General features: G+C 32.0%; 1 protein-coding gene across 3 annotated transcripts in view; it reads right to left on the bottom strand.

The window, feature by feature from the left end:
• Positions 1-20,654, bottom strand: part of LOC148612428 (protein TANC1-like) — a 78,867-nt gene that overhangs the window by 47,896 nt on the left and 10,317 nt on the right. For 2 of the 3 annotated variants that reach the window (XM_088593849.1, XM_088593846.1), the window contains exon 2: positions 8,616-10,548. In XM_088593849.1, coding sequence (XP_088449975.1) covers positions 8,616-10,539 — 1,924 coding nt within the window. In that variant the 5' untranslated portion in view covers positions 10,540-10,548. Of the gene's footprint in view, positions 1-8,615; positions 10,549-20,466; positions 20,626-20,654 lie in introns of those variants that run through there. The other variant, XM_088593845.1, reaches the window with a different exon arrangement.

The following is a 20,654-nucleotide window of genomic DNA, read 5'->3' as shown; positions in this document are numbered from 1 at the left end:
AATTCCACTGAGAAATGCAAGCATAAGCGTGGTTTAATTTTATTAATGTCTCACAGTCCTGTACCATCTTTTTTGCCGGACTCAATCAGATCATAGCTCATCATCAATTTTGGGAAAGATGGAAGAAAATACGAACAAGCTATGTGATTGCAGTATATTTTTGAATGATTAACTGTTGTAACAAGCTGTAGGAGTTATCACTAAATATATATAGAAATAACAGTGGACCAAATTAAATCAATATGTGTATGTAAGGCTTAGAACCACATTAAAAACCACTGAAAAATCACCGCCAAGTGGCACACAGCAATTTTAACCATTTGAGCAAAATTTGTATATCAAAGTTTCTGTTAAGTACATTGTAAGCACACTATTATTGCTTTAATATAAATGTACTTCACTAAAAACTTAAAAGAATATTCTAATATCATGCTTCAAAATTTTTTAGACCACAGCCATTTTAGATTTGAAGATAATACAATGTCATATAATTGTAATTATACAGCAACTTCAATCTGACTGTTCAAAAAGAACAGTTGCAGTATTTATGAATATACAACCTGCAAGTAACTATGAGAATGTAAATTAGCCTTGTGATTTCTAAATAATACATTTCAAAACATACAGTAAACTTGTCATTGGAATGTGTATATCAAGTTTCAACATTCATAAGGTCAAGGAGATTATAAACAAACCCCTAATCTAGGGAAACTTTTCAAACTTTTATAAAGAAGAGTTCCTACTTCATGGAATGACTGATTCAATTCCATTTTCAAATCAATACATAACTTTATATTAATGAAAACAATCTTTAATAAAATACCACTACTACAAAGATTAAAGATATTGAAATTGTATTAGAAAGAGAATATATATCATTTATCTCAGCTACTTGTATAAAAAAAATGCTGAGAAAATGTGTATCATGAAAGAGTATTCAATACAAACAACAAGTTCTGTCAAACTAATACACATACCTTCACTAAATTAGTCACTACTACATGTAAAATAAAATACACATTTCTAACACAGTAATTGTATCATAAGTCCTCAAGTCCTTACCTGTAAACTTCTACCTAAATCCAACATTTCATTGAACATTTTCCACTAGATTTTTTACCTGGTCTAATATATGACATGTATACAACTTGTTCAGGTGTGTATTAGATAGGGAATATTTACACAAAAGTTAAAATGGGGTACCATAAGGAAGCACAGGAAAAGAGAAATTATTGTAAACAAATGTATCATTTTTCATTTTAAATAAGGTTTAAAAAGACAGGAAAAAAATTGATTGCCATAAGAACTTAATTCAACTGAACAAAATAAATCTCTAATGTCTTTTGTAATAAACAAATTTCAATTAATAATATACAACAACCAAGGTGTGTCAGATAACCTTCAAAAGCCTCTAACTTTAAATTTAATTCATACAAAGCAACCATCCAGGTCCAAAACAAAAAGAACAAAATTTATGAGTGATTTGATGGAAAGATTATATTTCGTGAATGAACATTCTTAAATGTGGTGTGGGTAAATAATTTGACAGGATTAATTGGCAATATTAAAAATAAAACATATGCAACAAGATTAAAGTTTAAATGCTTGACATATTGGTAAGACTAATAAGGTCATCTAACAAAATTAAATGTTTTCAACATACACTTCTAGAGTAAAAAAAAATAACTGTCAAAGTGATGTACCAACACTCCACATGACACAACTGTTAAGCCAAGATTACCCTAGAAACATTTTTGTGTATGGAAGAAACAGATGATGCCCCCACACATGAAAGATTTGTTTTTTTGATACTTGGGTAACACATTTAGCTGTTAACTGGGCTGCTAAGTAGATTTTCTATCAATCCTCCATAAACATATGCAAGTGTATGAAGTGTATGAAAAATAAGGATTTATACTAAAACAAAAGGTTCCCATGAGCCAGAATGGCTCACCTGGTTGAGTTTGCCTTTCAAGGGAAATAAATTTAATAAGAAGTTGTCCAACAATTTTGACCCAAGAAGACTTTAGTAGGACTTATGATAAGGATCATTTCACTAATTGAAAGTTTCTTTCTATCTATCATAGTTTCAAGATATTGGCTGAGAACTGTAAAAAAAACAAAAAAACAAAGAACATCATTTTTCACATTTCAAGGGCAATAACTCTTACAAGGTGTTGTCTGACAACTTTTACTCCTGCAGACTTTTGTAGGCCTTATAATAAGGATCATTTCAGCAAGTAAAAGAATTTAGTTAGACATTACCATTTTAGAGATATGTACGAAAAACTACTGTATGACCCCTATGTCCTATTTTTAGTAACAATGGCCATGTTTTTTGACTGATCAAAAATCCCAATATCAGTTCCATGCAGAAAATCCCAAGTAACATTAACAGCAAGTTTGGTTCAAATTGGTCAAATAGTGTCAGAGGGGAAAAATTTTGAAAGAAATAACATTAAAAATAGCAAAAAAAAACATAAAAAAGGGTGATAACTCCAACATGGCTTAATGGATTAAAACGAAAATTTGACCACAGATAGATCTAACCATGCTGGAAACTTTTCAGAATTTGGCTAAACCTAACTATTTTGGAGATGTATGTGAAAAACTACTGTCTGACCCCTATGTCCTAATTTAAGTTCTGGGGGCAATGTTTTTCGATGAATCAAATATCCCCACACCAGTTTTATGCAAGATATCTCAAGGACCATTCATACCAAGATTAGTTCCACTTGGTCGAGTAGTGTCAGAGGAGAAGATTTTTTAAAGAAATAACATCAAAAATAGCCAAAAAAAGGTAAAAAAGGACAATAACTCCAACATAGCTTAACAGATTAAATGAAAATTTGACCACAGATAGATCTTATCATGCTAAACACATTAACCCAGTCAGAAAAGGCAGCCATGTTTTTCGACAGATCAAAAATCCCCACATCTGTTCTATGCAGGATACCCTAAGAAACATTCATACCAATTGTTTCCAATTGGTCAAGAAGTGTCAGAGGGTGGAGTTTTGAAAAGTTGAAAAAGTTGAAGACAGAGGACAATAGACAATGATGATGATGACGGACAATGATGATGAAGATGGACAATGACAACGAACACCAAGTGATGCCAATAGCTCATCTGGCCTTTGGCCAGGTGAGTTAAATTCAGGATTGGTTTCAGTATGCTGATTTGGATAACATACCACCATGAAAATTCTGAATTATAAAATTTTCTGCAAGTGTTTTCAAATGGAATATTGGAACTTTTCTAAAAAATAAATTGAGCTTCCCACTTTAGATCCATACACTTTTCTAAAGTTTGTGCAAAAACTTGAACACTCCCCCTTTTGTTATGAATAAATTTCGGTAATCAGAAAATCAAAATTAAAGTGATTTTCCAAAATGGATGTAAAACACCTTCCCAAAGATTCATTGTATAGGAATCACCTCATCTGTCTGTCTTTCTGTACATCTGTCCGTCTTCAGGTCTGTCTGTCCACATTTTATATTAGCACAACTCCTCCTAAATGGCTCAAGGGATTTTGATGGTTTTTAGGAAGGCTGGGTACTATATGGAGATGTGCATCAAGGAGTATAAATTCTTTCGAAAAGACTCCAAAGGGAGATAATCGAAATTAAGGGTTTTACATCTTAAAATCCAATAGGTGCAACTCCTCCTCAACTGCTCAAGTGATTTTGAAGAAATTTTATAGAAAGGCTGGGAATCATATGTCGATGTGCAAGAAAGAATATAATCCATGTCCAAACTCCAAAGAGAGATAATCCAAATTAAGGGTTTTTTCATGTTAAAACCTCATAATCACAACTATTCCTAAACCCCTCAAGGGATTTCGATGTATTTTCAAAGGAAGGTTTGGTATCATATATAGATTTGCATGAAGGAATATCATTACTGTTAACTGACTCCAAAGAGAGATAATTCAACAAGTGTTTTACATTTAAGTCCATTTTTTTCCTCACTTCGTGTTTATTTCAGTATCAAATTGTGAGGACTCTTAATCTTATTTTCAGATTTATATTATGTAAGAGAAAAGGTGTTTAAAATTGTCAATGCTGTTTGACAATAAAATTCATGTACAAACAGAAGCAATAAAATCTTTAGTAGTTACATATTAAGTCAAGTCAATGGTTCACTATTAAAAAAAGTCTACTTCTGGATCATTGTCTTATTTGGTTGTTTTCATTTTTACTAACTACAAAACAAAAATGATATAAAATAAAGTTAAATGTGATAGTTAAATAATTTAAAAATAGATTCGGAATTGTTAATTCCCTGAAAATGATAGAAATCTTAATACAAGCTGTCAGCACAGAGAAATGTCTTGCCTGTTGCACATGGACCCTGTTATTCAAAACTTGATTGATGGTGACATTGTTATTCATTTTATATATTATGTACAACTCATATAAATATCAATACAAATATCTGACATAACCAAAGTGGATAGATTCCTCAGGTATAGCTTATTTTTTGCAATATTATATGAAACTGTGACAAAATGATGTTTCAGTAATGTAAAATTTCAAAGTCAATAGACTGTGACTGTGGGGCATATGCATGAAATATGGAATTGTGAATACCAAATACAGTTGACCTAGTACTAGTGATTCTTGTTTAAATGACCTAATCAGAAAACTTACCCGTAACATAAATTCTTAATAGAAATTTAAAACTTCAAAGTCAATAGACCATTCATGACTGTAGGGATGGATACAGAAGTGTAGTTCAGTGATGCTAATGCAACTACATACCAAATATGATTGTCCTAAGCATAAGTGGTTCATATTAAACTGACCATATTAGAAAACTTAACATAAATTCTTATATTGAAATTTGAAGTTTCCAAGGAAATAGACCATGACAACGGGGGCATATGCATGAAACAAAATACAGAAATGTAGTGGCGCTGATGCAACTATATAACAGATATGATTGGCCTTAATTATAAAATTAGTTTGACCTCACCATAGATTTCATGTGAACACATATGCCCATGACAAAAATGTGTCCACTCACATGTTAAAATACATAGGGCAAAGGGTAGTCTTTTAACAGTTTGTCAAATTCAATGACACACTTACTCAGTATCCCTTGTAAATGAAATCATTTTGAGTGATCACCTTGCTAATATTTAAACTGTTTGTAAAAGTTGCAGTTTTGCTTAATTGGTTAATTTCAAATCAAAAAGGTAATAAAAATTAACTGAAAACAACTTTGTAGTTCACAAATCACAATCCTTAACATCCTCTGTTCAGTTCACTATCAAGTTGCCATACTTGACATATATTATTGGTCATTACCCTTACTTGACAGTGTGATAGGGATGTAAAATGTTACACTTGATTTAATATAGAAAATAATATTGAAGTAAATAATGAAATACTGATATCCTGACTGATATCTACAGGTCTCACTTAGAACTTGATATATACCATTTGATCTAAAAAATCAAGAGGACACCAGCTTAGACATTTTCTAATTCAACAAAATGATTGATTATGGTTCAGGGACTAATACTCCCACTATCAAATATGCAGCCCAACTAGTATGCATATTTGATAGTGGGAGCAAGCCCCTGTGGTTATGGTTTAATATCCTATAGCAGATATTTCATGCATTTCAGGATGAGAATGACTGACTCTCTAGACATACCTTGCTTTGTACTATTCTGTCATGCTGAGCCCAATTTTTATAGTACTAACTTACTGAACCAACAGCACTTATGTACACTCTGATATATACAATATATGGGTGTGCCAACTGTCAACTTATTAAGCACTAAGACTCATTCTGACTTCAAGCCACCAAATGGTCACCAAATCCCCTAAATTTTACATGATTGGTGGAGAAATAGTGACTACCAATTTTAAAGTATCAGTTCCATGGATATTCCAGTTCAATTAGAAAACACGAAATTGACCTATTTTTGTTTTATTACATGTAAGTCTAATCACTCAAAAATATAAAATCAGAAATTAATAAAAGTCAGAAAAGGAGCTCACTTCAACAAAATGAAACAATTCACCAAAGTTTCAAAAGATTGACAAATTTGAGTTTCGTGCAAAGTCTGTATTAAGTCAACAGCATTCCTCAACATGTCCTCTATATGTCTTGTTTCATTTTCACCTTTATTATATATTTTTATGTTACTTGAGTATACAGAGGCAACTCTTCAATTGTACCTGTGTATGATGATGCTTTGGGGCCAGCTGCTACTTGCCCTCTGATGTGAGGGTTTCTACATTGTTCATTGAAGACCATTGGGTGGTCTAGGGCTGACATTTTCATTCAGGTTGTGTTGTTGTCTCTTTGACATATTCACTATACCTATTCTCTTTATATAATATTTCTTGTCGAAATTGACAGGCTTGTCACTTTGACCTATTCATCATATCCATTTTCCTTATATATAAAAATCAAGCTTACACATGCATTAACTCATTAAACTTAAGCTGCTCAACAAGTTTCAAAACATTCTCATTAAGGGTTGATGAGATTCTCATGACAAAGTTGAATCAAAGTGCTGTAAGCACTGTTTTTTTTTTATTCTTGTGAAAATTGTAATATGAGCAAAAGATTACTTAATATATAAAATAAAACTCCAATTATACATTTGCATTTCCCATATTATTAAGAAATGTTTTTTCTAATATTTATAAAATGAAAGTCAATCAATTACCGATTTCTGAAGTAAAAACTGTAATTGATAGTTAAACAGTATCCAACTTCACACACATTTACAAATTTTGTTCTGTTTCACCTTTTTCCTGACATTTTTAAACCAGTGTCCAAAAGTTAATTTGCAATCACATTCAAAAGTACATGTATTACAACAGAGTTTTATCCTGCACTGTAATTATAATCAAATGGAACTATTTTCAGCTAAAAAAACAATTTCCTCCATCAATATAAGATTTTCAAACCTAGACACTTTTCATCAATTTGAATTTTCCCAACAATTTTAAAAAAGCAAAATCAGAAAGTTGATGGGCAATATAACTAAAAAGAAAACACAGGCTAACACCCATCAAGCTAAAGTCATAGCATGAAGGGTTGCAAATGATGACACATAAGTAGGTTTTATTCAACTAAAGATGGGGAGATAATTACTGTTTAAAATCCACTTAAAACTCAAATGTTGTCTTTTAACAAGAAAACTAGATTTAAGAATAAAAATGGCCTCTTATTCATAATTCAGAATTACACAAAAGTTTTGCAATATTGCTACCAAAAGTATTCCATACTGGTCAAAAGCCTTTCACTACATATTATACCAGTATACAAGAACATATCAAATTGATAGCAGACCTTTCCTTTAAATTTATGAAAATCACATTTCTTGATTTGAAAAGATTCTGTCGAAGCATCAAAGGCTGATTAATTTACAGCACAGACAAGTTTTAGCAGCTTTACTTCAGCATGAATCTTCTTTTCTTCTGGAAAGTCCAGTTCAATAGTTTCCATGTAAAACCTTATTGTAAAATACCAACCACCTGTTATAATAGGGCAGCCTTACAAATGATGACCAATATCCACAAAATTAAGTGTAAAAAATAATGACTAGATGTAACATGGGAATATGAACTTGAATCAACAGCATAATAGAGTTCAGTCAAGGGTGTTATTTTTGAAATTACCATTTTCAGTGATACAAAAATGTAGCTAATAACTTTTATCAGTTATTTTGAAAAAAAAACAGATGTAATGTATGTAATTTTAACCCAATTTTCAAATCCATTAGACAAATTTTCCTTCAGATGTTTAGATACTTAACACCTTTAGTCTTAAAATAAATCAATTAAGATTGGTGTCTATATAGTAGGTTTATTTGCCATTGTAATTACACCAATGGGATATCAATTTGAAATTATCTATTCCAGGCTTTATTCATATAATTAATCAATCAACAACAATACCCAATTTTAGAAAAAGGATGAATCAGGTATCATGGGTTATCTTCTTTATGTTAAAATTTTGAAAATAAACATTACTGATAAAGGTTATTTATTAAATTTTCAAGGGATAGAACACAGGCCTAAAATAATTGTTATTCTGTATAATAACCTCTTCATGTTACACCCCTGACTGGTGTTAATTCTCCCGTTTTCGGGGGAAGTAGCCTCCCAATATTTCATGACAAATTAAACAATCTTTTACTAATGTGTCCATGTCAAAGTGGGAATTTAGCCACATTTGAAAATTTTTCCTATCTTTATTTGAATTTACAGCTTAAAATCGTAATAAATGACTTCAATTCTTGTCCAAACCAAATTGATGTCAAACCTATAGCAAAGACCATATCATTGTAGTATAGGGAAACATTGCATGTAATCTTTACAACAAGAAATTGTCACAGTGAAAAAAATAATGTCTGTTGCTGAACATGAAACATGAATGTGTAACACCTACGATCAAAAGGCATGTAGGCATTGAAAAATTGGTGCCATGAATTGAATTCATCTATCAATACTCTTCATTCAATTATCAAATAAATTTTCCTCATCTCAAAGAGTGCAACTTACATCATCTTTTACAAGTTTACAAGTCATTTCAAAGCAGTTGCCATGCTTAGAAGTATTCAACTTGTAATCAAGAGAACTTACCATTTTCTCCTATGAACCTGTCATCAAGAAAACGAGAATTATGTCCAGAACATGAATGATTCCCTGATCTATCTGAACTAAGGTCACACAAAGAAGTAACACTGTAACTCCATAATCTGTTCATCTTTTGGTGACTCTCATTTTTCTGATTAAGGTTATTTTTGTCATGAAGCACAGATAAACTACTACTTCTTAATCGTAATCTTGGCGAAGCCTCATAATCCATAATTGGAGAAATACAGTTTTCATATAAAACAGTATTTCCGAGTTTTTCATGTTTTACCACCTGTTTAGGTGAGTTAAAAGAAAGACAATTACTCCTTTCACGAGACATGTAATTTATGTCATTACTTATATTAGTACAATTTTTCTGGCCACACCTTTTATCTCTTGTCAAACTTTCATATGACCCCCAATGATCTGACTTAGGTACATTAGATGTCAATATTTTGTATTCATCTATATTAGGTAGGTATTTCTTAGGAGGTGTTCTTAAACATCTATTTGTGTCTGTAACTCTACCAGCACTTTCTTCTTTAACAGGAGAAATCCTTGAATTTTCAGTGCAAATTATCTGTGAATAGACTCCTTGTCCCTCTTGGTCTTTTGGTGTGGTTGGCCTTGTGACTGGGGGTCTGAATCTAGGTGAGACAGATCTTTTATCTGACAAACCCTCAGAACTTCTAGATAAGTGTGTACCTATGTTGTACTGACGATAATTTATACCCTGATTTTGTACCTCATTATCACAACAACTATTATGACTATTATTACCAAGAGACATACTGGTATTTAACTGATCATACCTAGGCAAACATTCTATTGACTCTTGTAGTCTTGCTTCTACTCTGTTTGTAAGTGCACCTGGTACAACACTTACTATACCAAATGATTTAGTAGGGGAGGTTATATCACTGGGTTTATCATTATGGATTTTAGAGCTGTCTGGTGAAACAATACCTTCCTCAGTTTTGAGTGCTCTGAATACAAGCATTCTCCTTGCCTGAATAACCTCCTCTGGTGATCTCTTATCTCCTAACATTGGACCAGGAGAAACTGTATCTATTGGGGTACTTTCTAAAGGAATTTGATGTGATATTCTTCTCCTTTGTCGTTCACCTGTTCCTAGAGTACATCTTTTATTTTGTCGATGTTTGAATTCACTAGCAGGAGCAGAGCCAGTCCGTGGTCGCATGAAATATGGATCCCCATTCTTTGGTTCACTTGATAACATATTTGGATCAAATTCAATATTACTTTCTGCTAACAGATCATTTTCTAAGTCATCTGACAACAAACTATGAAGAGATCTAGATTTTATAGAGATTTTTGAAAGACTAGCCTGAGACAGAGACATATCACGGTTTTGCACAGCTATTCCTCTGCGTAGTGATAGATTGGCTATTCTATCCCCATACATAACATTACTCAGCTGTCGCATTCTATGAACTGAGGACCTTGGAGAATCTTGTAATGCATGTTGTGTAAAGCTTTTACGAATAGTATCACGGCCCAGAGTGTCTTTCCCATCTAAAAAAGTCAATGTTGCTGAATTTTGATGATGTGGTAAAAATCGAGATCTTTGAGGTGCAGAGGTAGATAGTAGTTTAGATGCGTCACTTTTATCCTCTTTTACTGGAGATTTCCTTGACCAATTCATTGATACAGGTTTATTTTTATCTTCAACAGGCAAAGAGTTTGTCTTTGATAATTTAAGATGGCCGTTCTGAGCATCACTGACTTGACTAGATTTAAAACTTCCTCTTTTGGGTCTCTGCTCAGAAACAGATGAACTTCTTTCTCTTGTTGGACTTTTACTTTTTCGTCTAAATTTTGTGGAGAATCCAGTAAATGACCTACTTCTTCCCCTGATTTCTCCTGGGAAGTCACCATCTTTTTTCTGTGTCCCATGTTTATTTCCCATGATACAGGTCTGAAATTACAAAATACAACAGTCAAAGAATGACCAATGCCACTAATTTGTTCACTACTGCTCATTATTATTCAAGTGCTAATATTTAGCCCCTTATATTTCAATGGTATGTAAGGGAAAGGTTGAGCATCTGGTTAGTGACATTTTCTGTCTTGACTTAAAAACTGCTGTTATTCATTACCCAGTAAGTACAATATAACTCTCAGACTTCAGTTAAGAATTACATTTTTCATTTTCAATGTTTTATCTGCATGTAAAAGTGTTGACTGTAACACATTTTTAATGCAGCATGCTAGCTAGGACTTCCTGTCCAAAATGTATGATTGGTCAACTCTTTTATCGATGAACCATCAAAAATGAAACAATTGTTAAAACTACATTTTATATGTTTTTTTATTTTTTTATCTTATTTCTATTATTTTTAAGATATACATAGAAAAGAAGCAATGCACAGTGATAAAAAGTAGTAGTGTACTTAATTGTGGGGGTGAAACATCATATGTAAAGCCGATTATCCAATGAGATTACCATATTTTAATGATATGCACGGTAAATTAATTATTTTTTTAACATTGTAACATTAGAAATTGAATTGACCATGTGGTTTTCCCTGTAATAGTATTTTTAGTTTTGCTGTAAACATGAGCTATATACTTAATATGAATTGAAAATAATAACAGCTGTTTAACAATAGAACAGATATTTTTGTATAGGCATTTTAAGTTTCTGTTTAAAAACAAATGAGTGGGGAGAAATATCTATTTATTCTATGATAATCCTTTGATGGGAATAAGTGATATTTAAAATTAAATATCCTAACAAAATAATATACAAGCTTAGATGAAATGAAACTCATTCTAAATGAGCTCCTTTACATCTTTCAGTGCATGATTAATCGGGGGAACTACGGCTTTAGCCATCCCCACCCTGCGTCTCTTAAAAATAATATCACCATAAAATTAAGTAACAAGTATAATTTAACCTGGTTTTATCTTGAGCTCGTATGACTATGGGTGAAACCAATTAACACCCAGTGTGTGTATATCTGGTCAAATATGTCACACCACCCCCTTGAACTACTGAAGCGCATGTTTTGATACAAGTACATGTACCTTATAAGCAGATAATGTCCAATGTTTATGTAAAGAATAATTGATACAAGTGTCAGGTGAATAAATGGCTACAAACTAACAGAACTATAAAGCAACTTATTAGTACAGAAACATTATCTATGATGATACATTGAATAAAAGAAAGACAATTGACTAGAAAATAATGTGAATTGGGAAATAAAACCTTTTAATTTAAGTTACTTGTCAGAGGTCTGCCTTGCCAAGACTCGTGGTACTACCAGACATTTTGAGTTTTGAAAAATAGTCATGATCGGGCACTTGATTTGTATATTTTAATTCACAACATTCTTTCAATCCCCTGTACTGTTTTTTTTAATTTAACAGTGGTAGATTTGGAAGGGGCTGATGGGACATTCACGCTGCAGCTGTATTAGAAAAAATGTACATTTTAGCACAAAATCTTGATTTTCCACAAATTAATTTGATCCACCCTTGTTAAACTTGTTAAAAAATCAAAAAATCTGACATGTGGTCAGCTCCCCCAGCTGACCAAGGTCTGGATCCGCCACTGCCTTTTTCAGTAAAATAAAACTGGTCCAACTAGAGTCAAAGACAAAGCAGTCAACTCTTTTATATAATACGTTATATTTGTCAATGCTGTATATTTGTTTTATCTTTTACTGTCTGAGTGTCATTTATGAACTACCAGTGTACTTGCCATCATATAAATGTTCCTATAAGATATATTTTAATTTTAATTTGATTTCTTCCGGCTTTCTGATTGGTTGGTTTTCTTTGAGTAAACAAGGTAGTTTTGTATAAAGTGGTTTGTTACTGTGAAACCATTTAAGTCCATTGCTCAGCAGTCCACACATCAAATATTAACCAAAACAAAATACTGTTTTGATTGCAAATCAATTCTTAATATTTTAACTAGAACCCATTAGGAATTAAAGAACCATAGTGAGCATGCTCAGAATACAATTCAGTTCCCATACTCACACTGGACAGATTTCAGTAAAAAAATGGAGGCGCTATCCAGGTGACAACATTCTATAACACAAGGATGGACTGATGGACAAACTGATACCAAGATGAGTCAAAAACATTATATCACCACAATTTTGTTGCATGGGATATCATTAAATTATCAGTAATGTTTCTGACTTCTGAAAGGTTGTCTGGAATAACTGCTTTGGGTCATTTTACCATTTTACATTTTTCAGTGTAAACTGCTGCAAACCTGGTTATTTGCATAACTTCAGGAACATTAACATACATAATTTCAAAGATATGATTTAAGCATTATACAGTGTCTGAACTCTTGAACTTGTCTTGTATTTTGAAATTTCTAACCCACAAATTGGTAATAATATCTATAATTAAGATGAAACATTAGCAGATAGGATGTAGATATTCCATATACAGAATATCAAGGTCATCTGAAAGTGACCTAATATTGTGATAGATTGGTGATTATAAATCTAAAGGCATTTGTTTGATTACTTTTGTTTAAATACTTGCCATAAAATGGACAATTATCTAGTGAACTAGAGAAAAATAAGACACACAACTTAATCTTGGTTCCATTGATTACTCTTTAAATGCAAATTTATCTGTGGAATAATAAACATTGATGATCATTTGCCATATAAACCTTGCGATGAAGTTAACTGCACATTTCCTTTACAAATTAAACTAACTCTTCTACTTAAACTGAAATATTGTATCCTGATAGAAAACCGAAGAACTAAATAAACTTTATATCATAAACATTCTTAATGACATTATGAGTTACATGATACACATTGACCTGACATGATTGTTTACAAGGAGGTGAAATTGTTATAGGACCAGTAAGTGAACATTATAATTATTTCTTGTAATATTGCAATCCTTTTTATATTTGAAAGTAAAAGCAGTTTTAGCAATGTTTTCAGGACTTTTATTTATCATGTACTTTATCAGATGCACATTTGATTGATAGTAAATGAATATCAGAACTACTAACTTAATAATGCCATGAAAAGAAATCAGTTAATATATAATTTGTCAGGGCAGTGCAAAGTGTCAGACCAAATGATCTGCAAAGAAGGTAACTGAGGTGATTTCATCAAATTTTTTTGGCTAGATCCTTCAATCTCAGTTTCCGCTATATAGATGACGTATTACCTTTAAACAATCCTAATTTCGGGGATTTGATACATCGCATCTACCAAAAAGAACTTGAGATAAAGGATACTACAGACACTGTGAAGTCAGCCTCATATCTTGACCTACACATAGAGATTGATGGTAAAGGAAAACTATTGACCAAACTTTACAAAAAAACGTGATGACTTTTCATTCAAAATTGTCAACTTTCCTTTCATCTGTGGCAACATCCCTTCGACTCCTGCATATGGAGTGTTCATATCACAACTCATATGTTATGCCAGAGCTTGCCGAAACTACGCAGACTTTTTGTATCGCGCTAAAACTCTAACAAACAGGCTTCTGCAACAGGGTTATGTTGCTACAAGATTAAAGTCATCACTACAGAAGTTTTATGGTCGTCATCATGAACTCGTGGATCGTTATGATGTATCCATCAGCATCATGAAAACTGATTTATTCAAAGGGTCATAGTTTGCCTTTCCTCGTTTGTCTACCCCGGACATGACTTTTTATGAGCAACTCGGCGGAGTTGAAAAGCAGAGGACGCTTACCCTACCGGTGCACCTGGTCTATGCTTTCAGTTTTTAGTGGAGTCCGAATTGCTCATTTACTTTTGTTACTTTGTATGTATGATTTTAGTTACTTTATGTTCTTTGTTGTGTATGTTTGTTTTCCATGTCTGGTCTTTGTCCCTGGATTACATTCTTTTGATTACCGCTATAACCTTGGTTCCCTTGATTACTCTTTCATTGCCTTTGATGTTTTTTTTTAACTTTTGATTGACTCAAAGTCTATGGTCAGCAAACACTGTGAACTTACTATTGTTTGTGGGGTACCAATTTTCATGGTTTTCAAACCACGAAATTTAGTTCCAAACGAAAAGGAGATTTCCTCTGATGGGTACATTAGAAACCTCAAAATCACGAATTCAAGAATCCACAAATTTGTGTTTCATCCCTAATCTATGAAAATTGGTATCCACTAATTAAAGTACTTTCACAGTAGTTGATCAACAAATAACTGCAAGATTGCAAATTTTGTTAGGAAGTAAGGATATGATGAATTAAATGAACTATAACTAAATATAAGTTACATTGAGTAGAATATTAAAATTAATAGAAAGTTTAAATCTTCTTGTAAATTACAAATAATTGAAATGGGCAAACACCAATGAGATGAACTGAAAAGTAACATAATACAAACAAAAAACTTTGTAGAGTGCAGCATGATACAACCACAATCAATTGAACTCTGATCACTTGGGGAAAGTATGGACAAATATAAGTTAACATAGGGACTTACAGTTCATTATGGACACAACAACTAATTTGGACACAATGTTGCAAAATATCGGAATTAAAGTTCCAAAAATGTTCTTAAATCTGTTCTGAAACAGTTTTACATCAACAACACTAAAGGAATTTCAGCCAATTCAGATGTGAAGTCATCGAGTTGCCAGAGCAATGTCCAGGCAGAAAATTTACACTTAGTTTTCGTTAGCAGCAGACCCAACTCTGATATCTAGTTTAAATCAAATATACAGGTTTCCCTTGCTCAATATCAGTTTCTTGATATAGGACTTGTTGGATGAGGCAAAGGGTTACAAACATGTACATGTATAACAAACAAATTGGATTACCTAGAATACCAGTAATAAGAGGAAGGAAATCCTTCCATGGTACAGTCAAACAAAAAACATATAAACAGCTACATAAGTATACCAACAAAACTAATTAAAAAGAACACATTATTAAAATAGCTTTTACATGGTCACAAGGAACATTTTAGTGAGGTCTTGTGTATGAACGTGGTCTAAACTCTTGAGCTAGAGAGTAATCTGGTCAATAAGGCAGGCATTAATAGTCAAGTTATTGTCTGGACATCAGGAAAATGCATGTACAAGGCCCCACCCTTTCTGACCCTTAATTTCTGAAAAATTCAAAGTCTTTACCCCCAAAATCAATCAATCCAATCATTCCTTTATTGGAGTTATATAGTTATATTCCATGAAATGCTTGTTTTAGGACCTTTTTTTGGCCCCTAATTCTAAAACGGTTAGGACTATAACATATCTAAATCAATACCAACTTTTCTTTTGTGGTTTGGAACCTTTTCATGAAATTTAACAAAGATCATCCAACTAGTACTCAAGTTATTGCACTAAAACCAAGTGTCTACGGACAATGATAGCGCCTTACCAATATACAACTGCAAAGGATGGCTTTTTTTTGTGATTGTATGAAAACAAAACAAAATGGACAAAGAACATTTTCAAAAATGTCACTTTAAAATATACAAAAATTATCAAGTGAAAATCATTAAAATGGAAAAAGTGTTAACAAAAACAGGAAATGAACTGGCTAGTCCAATCCTGACTCTATACAAAAAATACTATTTTCTATGCTTTTGCTCAGTCAAAGGAAAATAACTCTTCAAAACAATTCTGCAAAACAATTATTTACAAAAAAATTACACTTAACTATAACTCATCTAGATATAACTAAACACCAAATATCAAGTTGTCATCTGAAAATTGAATAAAAAAGGTTCAAAGGTTCACAGTCATATCATTGGCCCACAATAAAATTCAAACTTCAACTGTAGCTTACAAGGATGAAGCTATATGTACATACTAAATATCAAGTCAATTTCCTAAAAAAATGTCCAAAAGAGTCAGAGCAACTGACAATTTATTGACAAGTTCAATGGCCAAACTACAGAAACAAGAATCAAATTACACTGAAATTCAGCAAGACATAGTTATATACATTGTATAGCAAATATCAAGTTACATTGTATCACAAAGGAGTCTGAAAAATTAACAATCAACTGAATAGACAGACGGAAGAGAGAACCTACAACTATAAAGTTTCCTTCAGCAAAAAATGGTATGGATTTCATGTCTAGGTTTAACCATTTTTTCAATCTTTGACTGCCTTGGTGGCCTTAAGCTGGGAGAAGGTTTGCATGGAGTGCACAGGGTCATCCTTTAGATCCTGGACTGAATCATGCAAGAATTTGAAACTGGAAGTCAGTTTCTTTTCTAGGCACGGCATATCAGAAAAAGAGTGATGATTGGCTAACTACACTCCTTGAAATGTTTACATTCCCATTTCAGCGTTTGTGCATTGTTTATTGTGATTTTGCCAAGTGTTTTGTGTGCGTTTGACCGCTCAATGGAAATTTTGTTGAACGCATGATAAAAATGTTTATTTTCTTAACTTATTATTTTTTTCAGCTATTATTTTCATATTAAAATTATTTCTTTTTTAATTATTTATATAAAAATATGTTTTATTTTTTTCTTTCTTCATTAATTGTAAAAATATTATTTTCCATCGTTCATCTGTTGTGTGTTTAAATGCACACTTTTTTTTGTTTGTTTATTGTGTGCATGTTAAGAGTGTTTACCGTGCATTTAAACACACGCTGAGAGTGTGCATTCATTGTGCATATTAATCAATGCATTTAAACATTGGTTTATAAGCATAATAAAAGCTTATGTTTTTCATATGAGCTTTGACTTCAGTGAGCTTGCACATATCCAGATCAGCCAGTATCAGATAGTACAAGGCATGTTCTGTTTGATTGATAAGGTTCTTGTCCTGAGATGCATGAAATATGCCATAGGAAGTAAAATCAATCTTAAATCTTGGAGCTGCAAAACAGAGTGAGAATTTAAAATTTTTTTAACAAAAAATCATTTTAATTTTGGCTTTCTCCTTGTGTCTATTGAAACTTATTGATTACACTTAAGCAAGGTACTTGACTTAGCAACTACTTAAGATTACTATTATGGTATATTAATTTTAGTATTCCCTAGTATATAATGTCTTTGTATAGTTATTTATTTAGATTTAGAAAACAATTTTGTTTAAACTTCTTTTCTCCTGTGTATGATAATTTGTACATGTACTATTTAAATATCTCATAATTTGTCCCTGGATAATTTTCTTTTGATTTTCCACAAGAATATTGGTTTCCCCCATTACTCTTGAAAGCATGGAGTAGTATTTCAGTTAATAAGAATGTTATCCTTCAGGAATCGGGGACCACTACTTCAGGAAAATTGAAATTTCAAAATTTGGTATTAAAAACAAAGACAAAAGTACATCAGTAGGTAAAAAGTCCATTTAATGTCCCAATAGAGGGACATAATCACAATTTGTTGACTGCTTCAAATTGCAGCTAATTTTTAAATTTCAAAATAATCTTTGTTACTACTTGCATAAAACTGCTTATAATGTCCAAAAAAAGGCTTCACAGGGAACAGCTTGGTTTGACTGCAGAGATCAAATCTTAAACAATACAGGCAAACATGGACACACTATTTAAGCTTGATACAGCTGTGTGTTTTGAGGTATGACATCTTGTAGTACAATTTTAAAGAGATCCATCCCCTTTTATTCAAGTTGTTATCAAGACATCAGGAAATGCTTGTTTCTGGCTCCTTTTTGGTCTCTTATTCCTAATTAGATTAAGTCACAACCCTCAAATAAATCCTACCATACCTTTATATACAGTATTAATATGGTACATTTGTCTTGTGGCAGTTTCATATAGCCATGTTATTATCTGGGCATAATGAAATTGCCGGTTTCTAGTTCCTTTTGGTCCCTCATTCCTTAATGCAAGTGGGTACCCCTATAATCAACTCCAGTCTGACCTTTGTGATATCAAATATTGTGGAACAATACAATAGACATCCAATTACTTTTACTGGATTTATATATTTAAATCCTATGAAAAACTTGTTTTTACCCCTTTTTAGCCCCTAATTTTAAAATGGTTGGGGTCATGAACCCCAAAATCAATATCATCTTTCCTGTTGTGGTTTGAGACCTTCTTGTATAAAGTTATTAAGATCAACCAACTTAAGTTATCACATGAAAATTAAGTGTCTTCAGATGATAACGAGATGTAGACCACAGTACCATACCATTTATTTATGACCACAAATATATAACAGGCCCCATTTTACCAATAGTACACCATAGTCATAATCTCACATGAGATCAGCACTCAATTTCAAACTACCATAATTAAAAACTAATAACATAAAATGAAAATTAAAGGAATTGACTTTCATGGATCTCATTTCTTCAGAGCCATATTTTGGGAGAATTTTGTGAATCCTATTATGATTTTGATTGATGTTTGTATATACATGAAAAAGGTGACTTTAAGCTATGCTATTTTTGTCTACAAAAATAAAAAAAATGGACTCCTTTGACTTATCTCATTTAATTCGATAATTGTAATTAATTTTCACATGTATTTTTTTCTTATGAAGGGTATTAGCAAAATTACCAAAATGATCAAATTTAGGCAGTGATCAAAAGGAATAGTTAAAAAAAAAGTCTGTACAACAAATGGCATAATAAGGGTTAAAGACGGAAAGTTGGAAACCACTGCAAAGGTCCTGATTTGGTACAAGTATTTCAAAATGAAAGGTGGGTTCCATAGCACATTAAACCTACTGCTTCCATTAGTTTATCACTTCTAGTAATTATTTCAACACATATTGTTAGCATAAAATTACACCCTGTCAAAATTGGTAAAATCTGCAGTCAAAACAGTACAGAAGATACGAACAATTAATAAATTAGCAAACATAAAATCAACTCAATACAAAAATTCAGTAAATTCAATTCAAGTTAAAGATAACATTCTAATATCTATAATCTGTTTGAACAGAATGTTTTTCAATAAGTATATATATTGGAAATGAAACTTTTTTGGGCAGTGTATGAGACGTAACATAATTTTCTTATGATCTTGGTCCAAAAGCCTGTCTCTTAAGACAGACAGATCAATAGCAGAAAAGTTAAATAGGCAGATACTTTTTGTTTTTATATCAGAAGTCGACTTGCTAAAACTGACACTGTATTAGTTATATATATTTAGATGGGCTTTGAAAAGAGCCTAATATTGTAACTGTACATCTGCTAGCAATCAAGCCATGATCTTTCTAAAATAGTGTCAAATTTAGGGGCCAATGAACAAGAAAGCACCGAGAACATTTTATAATGGTAATTTGTCAAATTGTGAATAAACATGTTCTGCATCACAATGGCTTACTAAATGAACATTCTGCCTCTCCTCATCCTAAATTCATAATTCAGCAAGAAGTTTATTAACTAAACTTGCTAATTCAATATTAATATGGAGAGATCATGATGCTGGGAGAGCAAAATTGTATGAGAAGTCATTTATCTCATCTAAACCAATAATAACCAACAAAAAAGTCAAGAACTATATAAAGCATGCTGCTTACATAATTTTTAACACAGTTCTACACTGTTCATTCAAGACTATGAACAAAATAAATAATGTATTTAGAAAAATGTTGTGCATGTTAACAATCATATCTTTATTTCATGCAGTCTGTGAATGATAAATATATTTCAGCATATTACTTTTATTCCACAGCAATTGTAAAGTATGTCAAAAGATTATAACCTTACCTAAGGCTTATAAAGACATGTTTGTTTAAATAATCTCAATCCAATTTTTGTAGACAAAATATTTCGAGAATTTGATAATGCAGGACAACTTCAATATCACATACCTTTCTAATCAATATTAATGTAGAGTATTTTCCTAAAAATACATTCTAATACTTTTAGAAATTGATTGATTTAACTAACAACAGCTGATATATGAAATTCACACAAAGATCACAAACCTTCTTTATCAATGTTAAATTGCACTCATGTGTAGTAAAATCCAAATTATACGAAAAACATCCATCACAAAAATGACCAAGCACTCACATCCTGTCAAAGCCCATGAGGGCACTTTTACACAATACAAAGAAACCTGTGAGCTTGATGTTTACCTGTACAGAGTCATGTGATACATGATTTTAAATGG

This window comes from Perna viridis, chromosome 7 (genome assembly GCF_037379345.1).
Source record: "Perna viridis isolate PV_CMFRI_1.1 ecotype Kerala chromosome 7, ASM3737934v1, whole genome shotgun sequence".
Classification (NCBI taxonomy): domain Eukaryota; kingdom Metazoa; phylum Mollusca; class Bivalvia; order Mytilida; family Mytilidae; genus Perna; species Perna viridis.
This window is presented reverse-complemented; position numbering and strand designations above follow the sequence as displayed.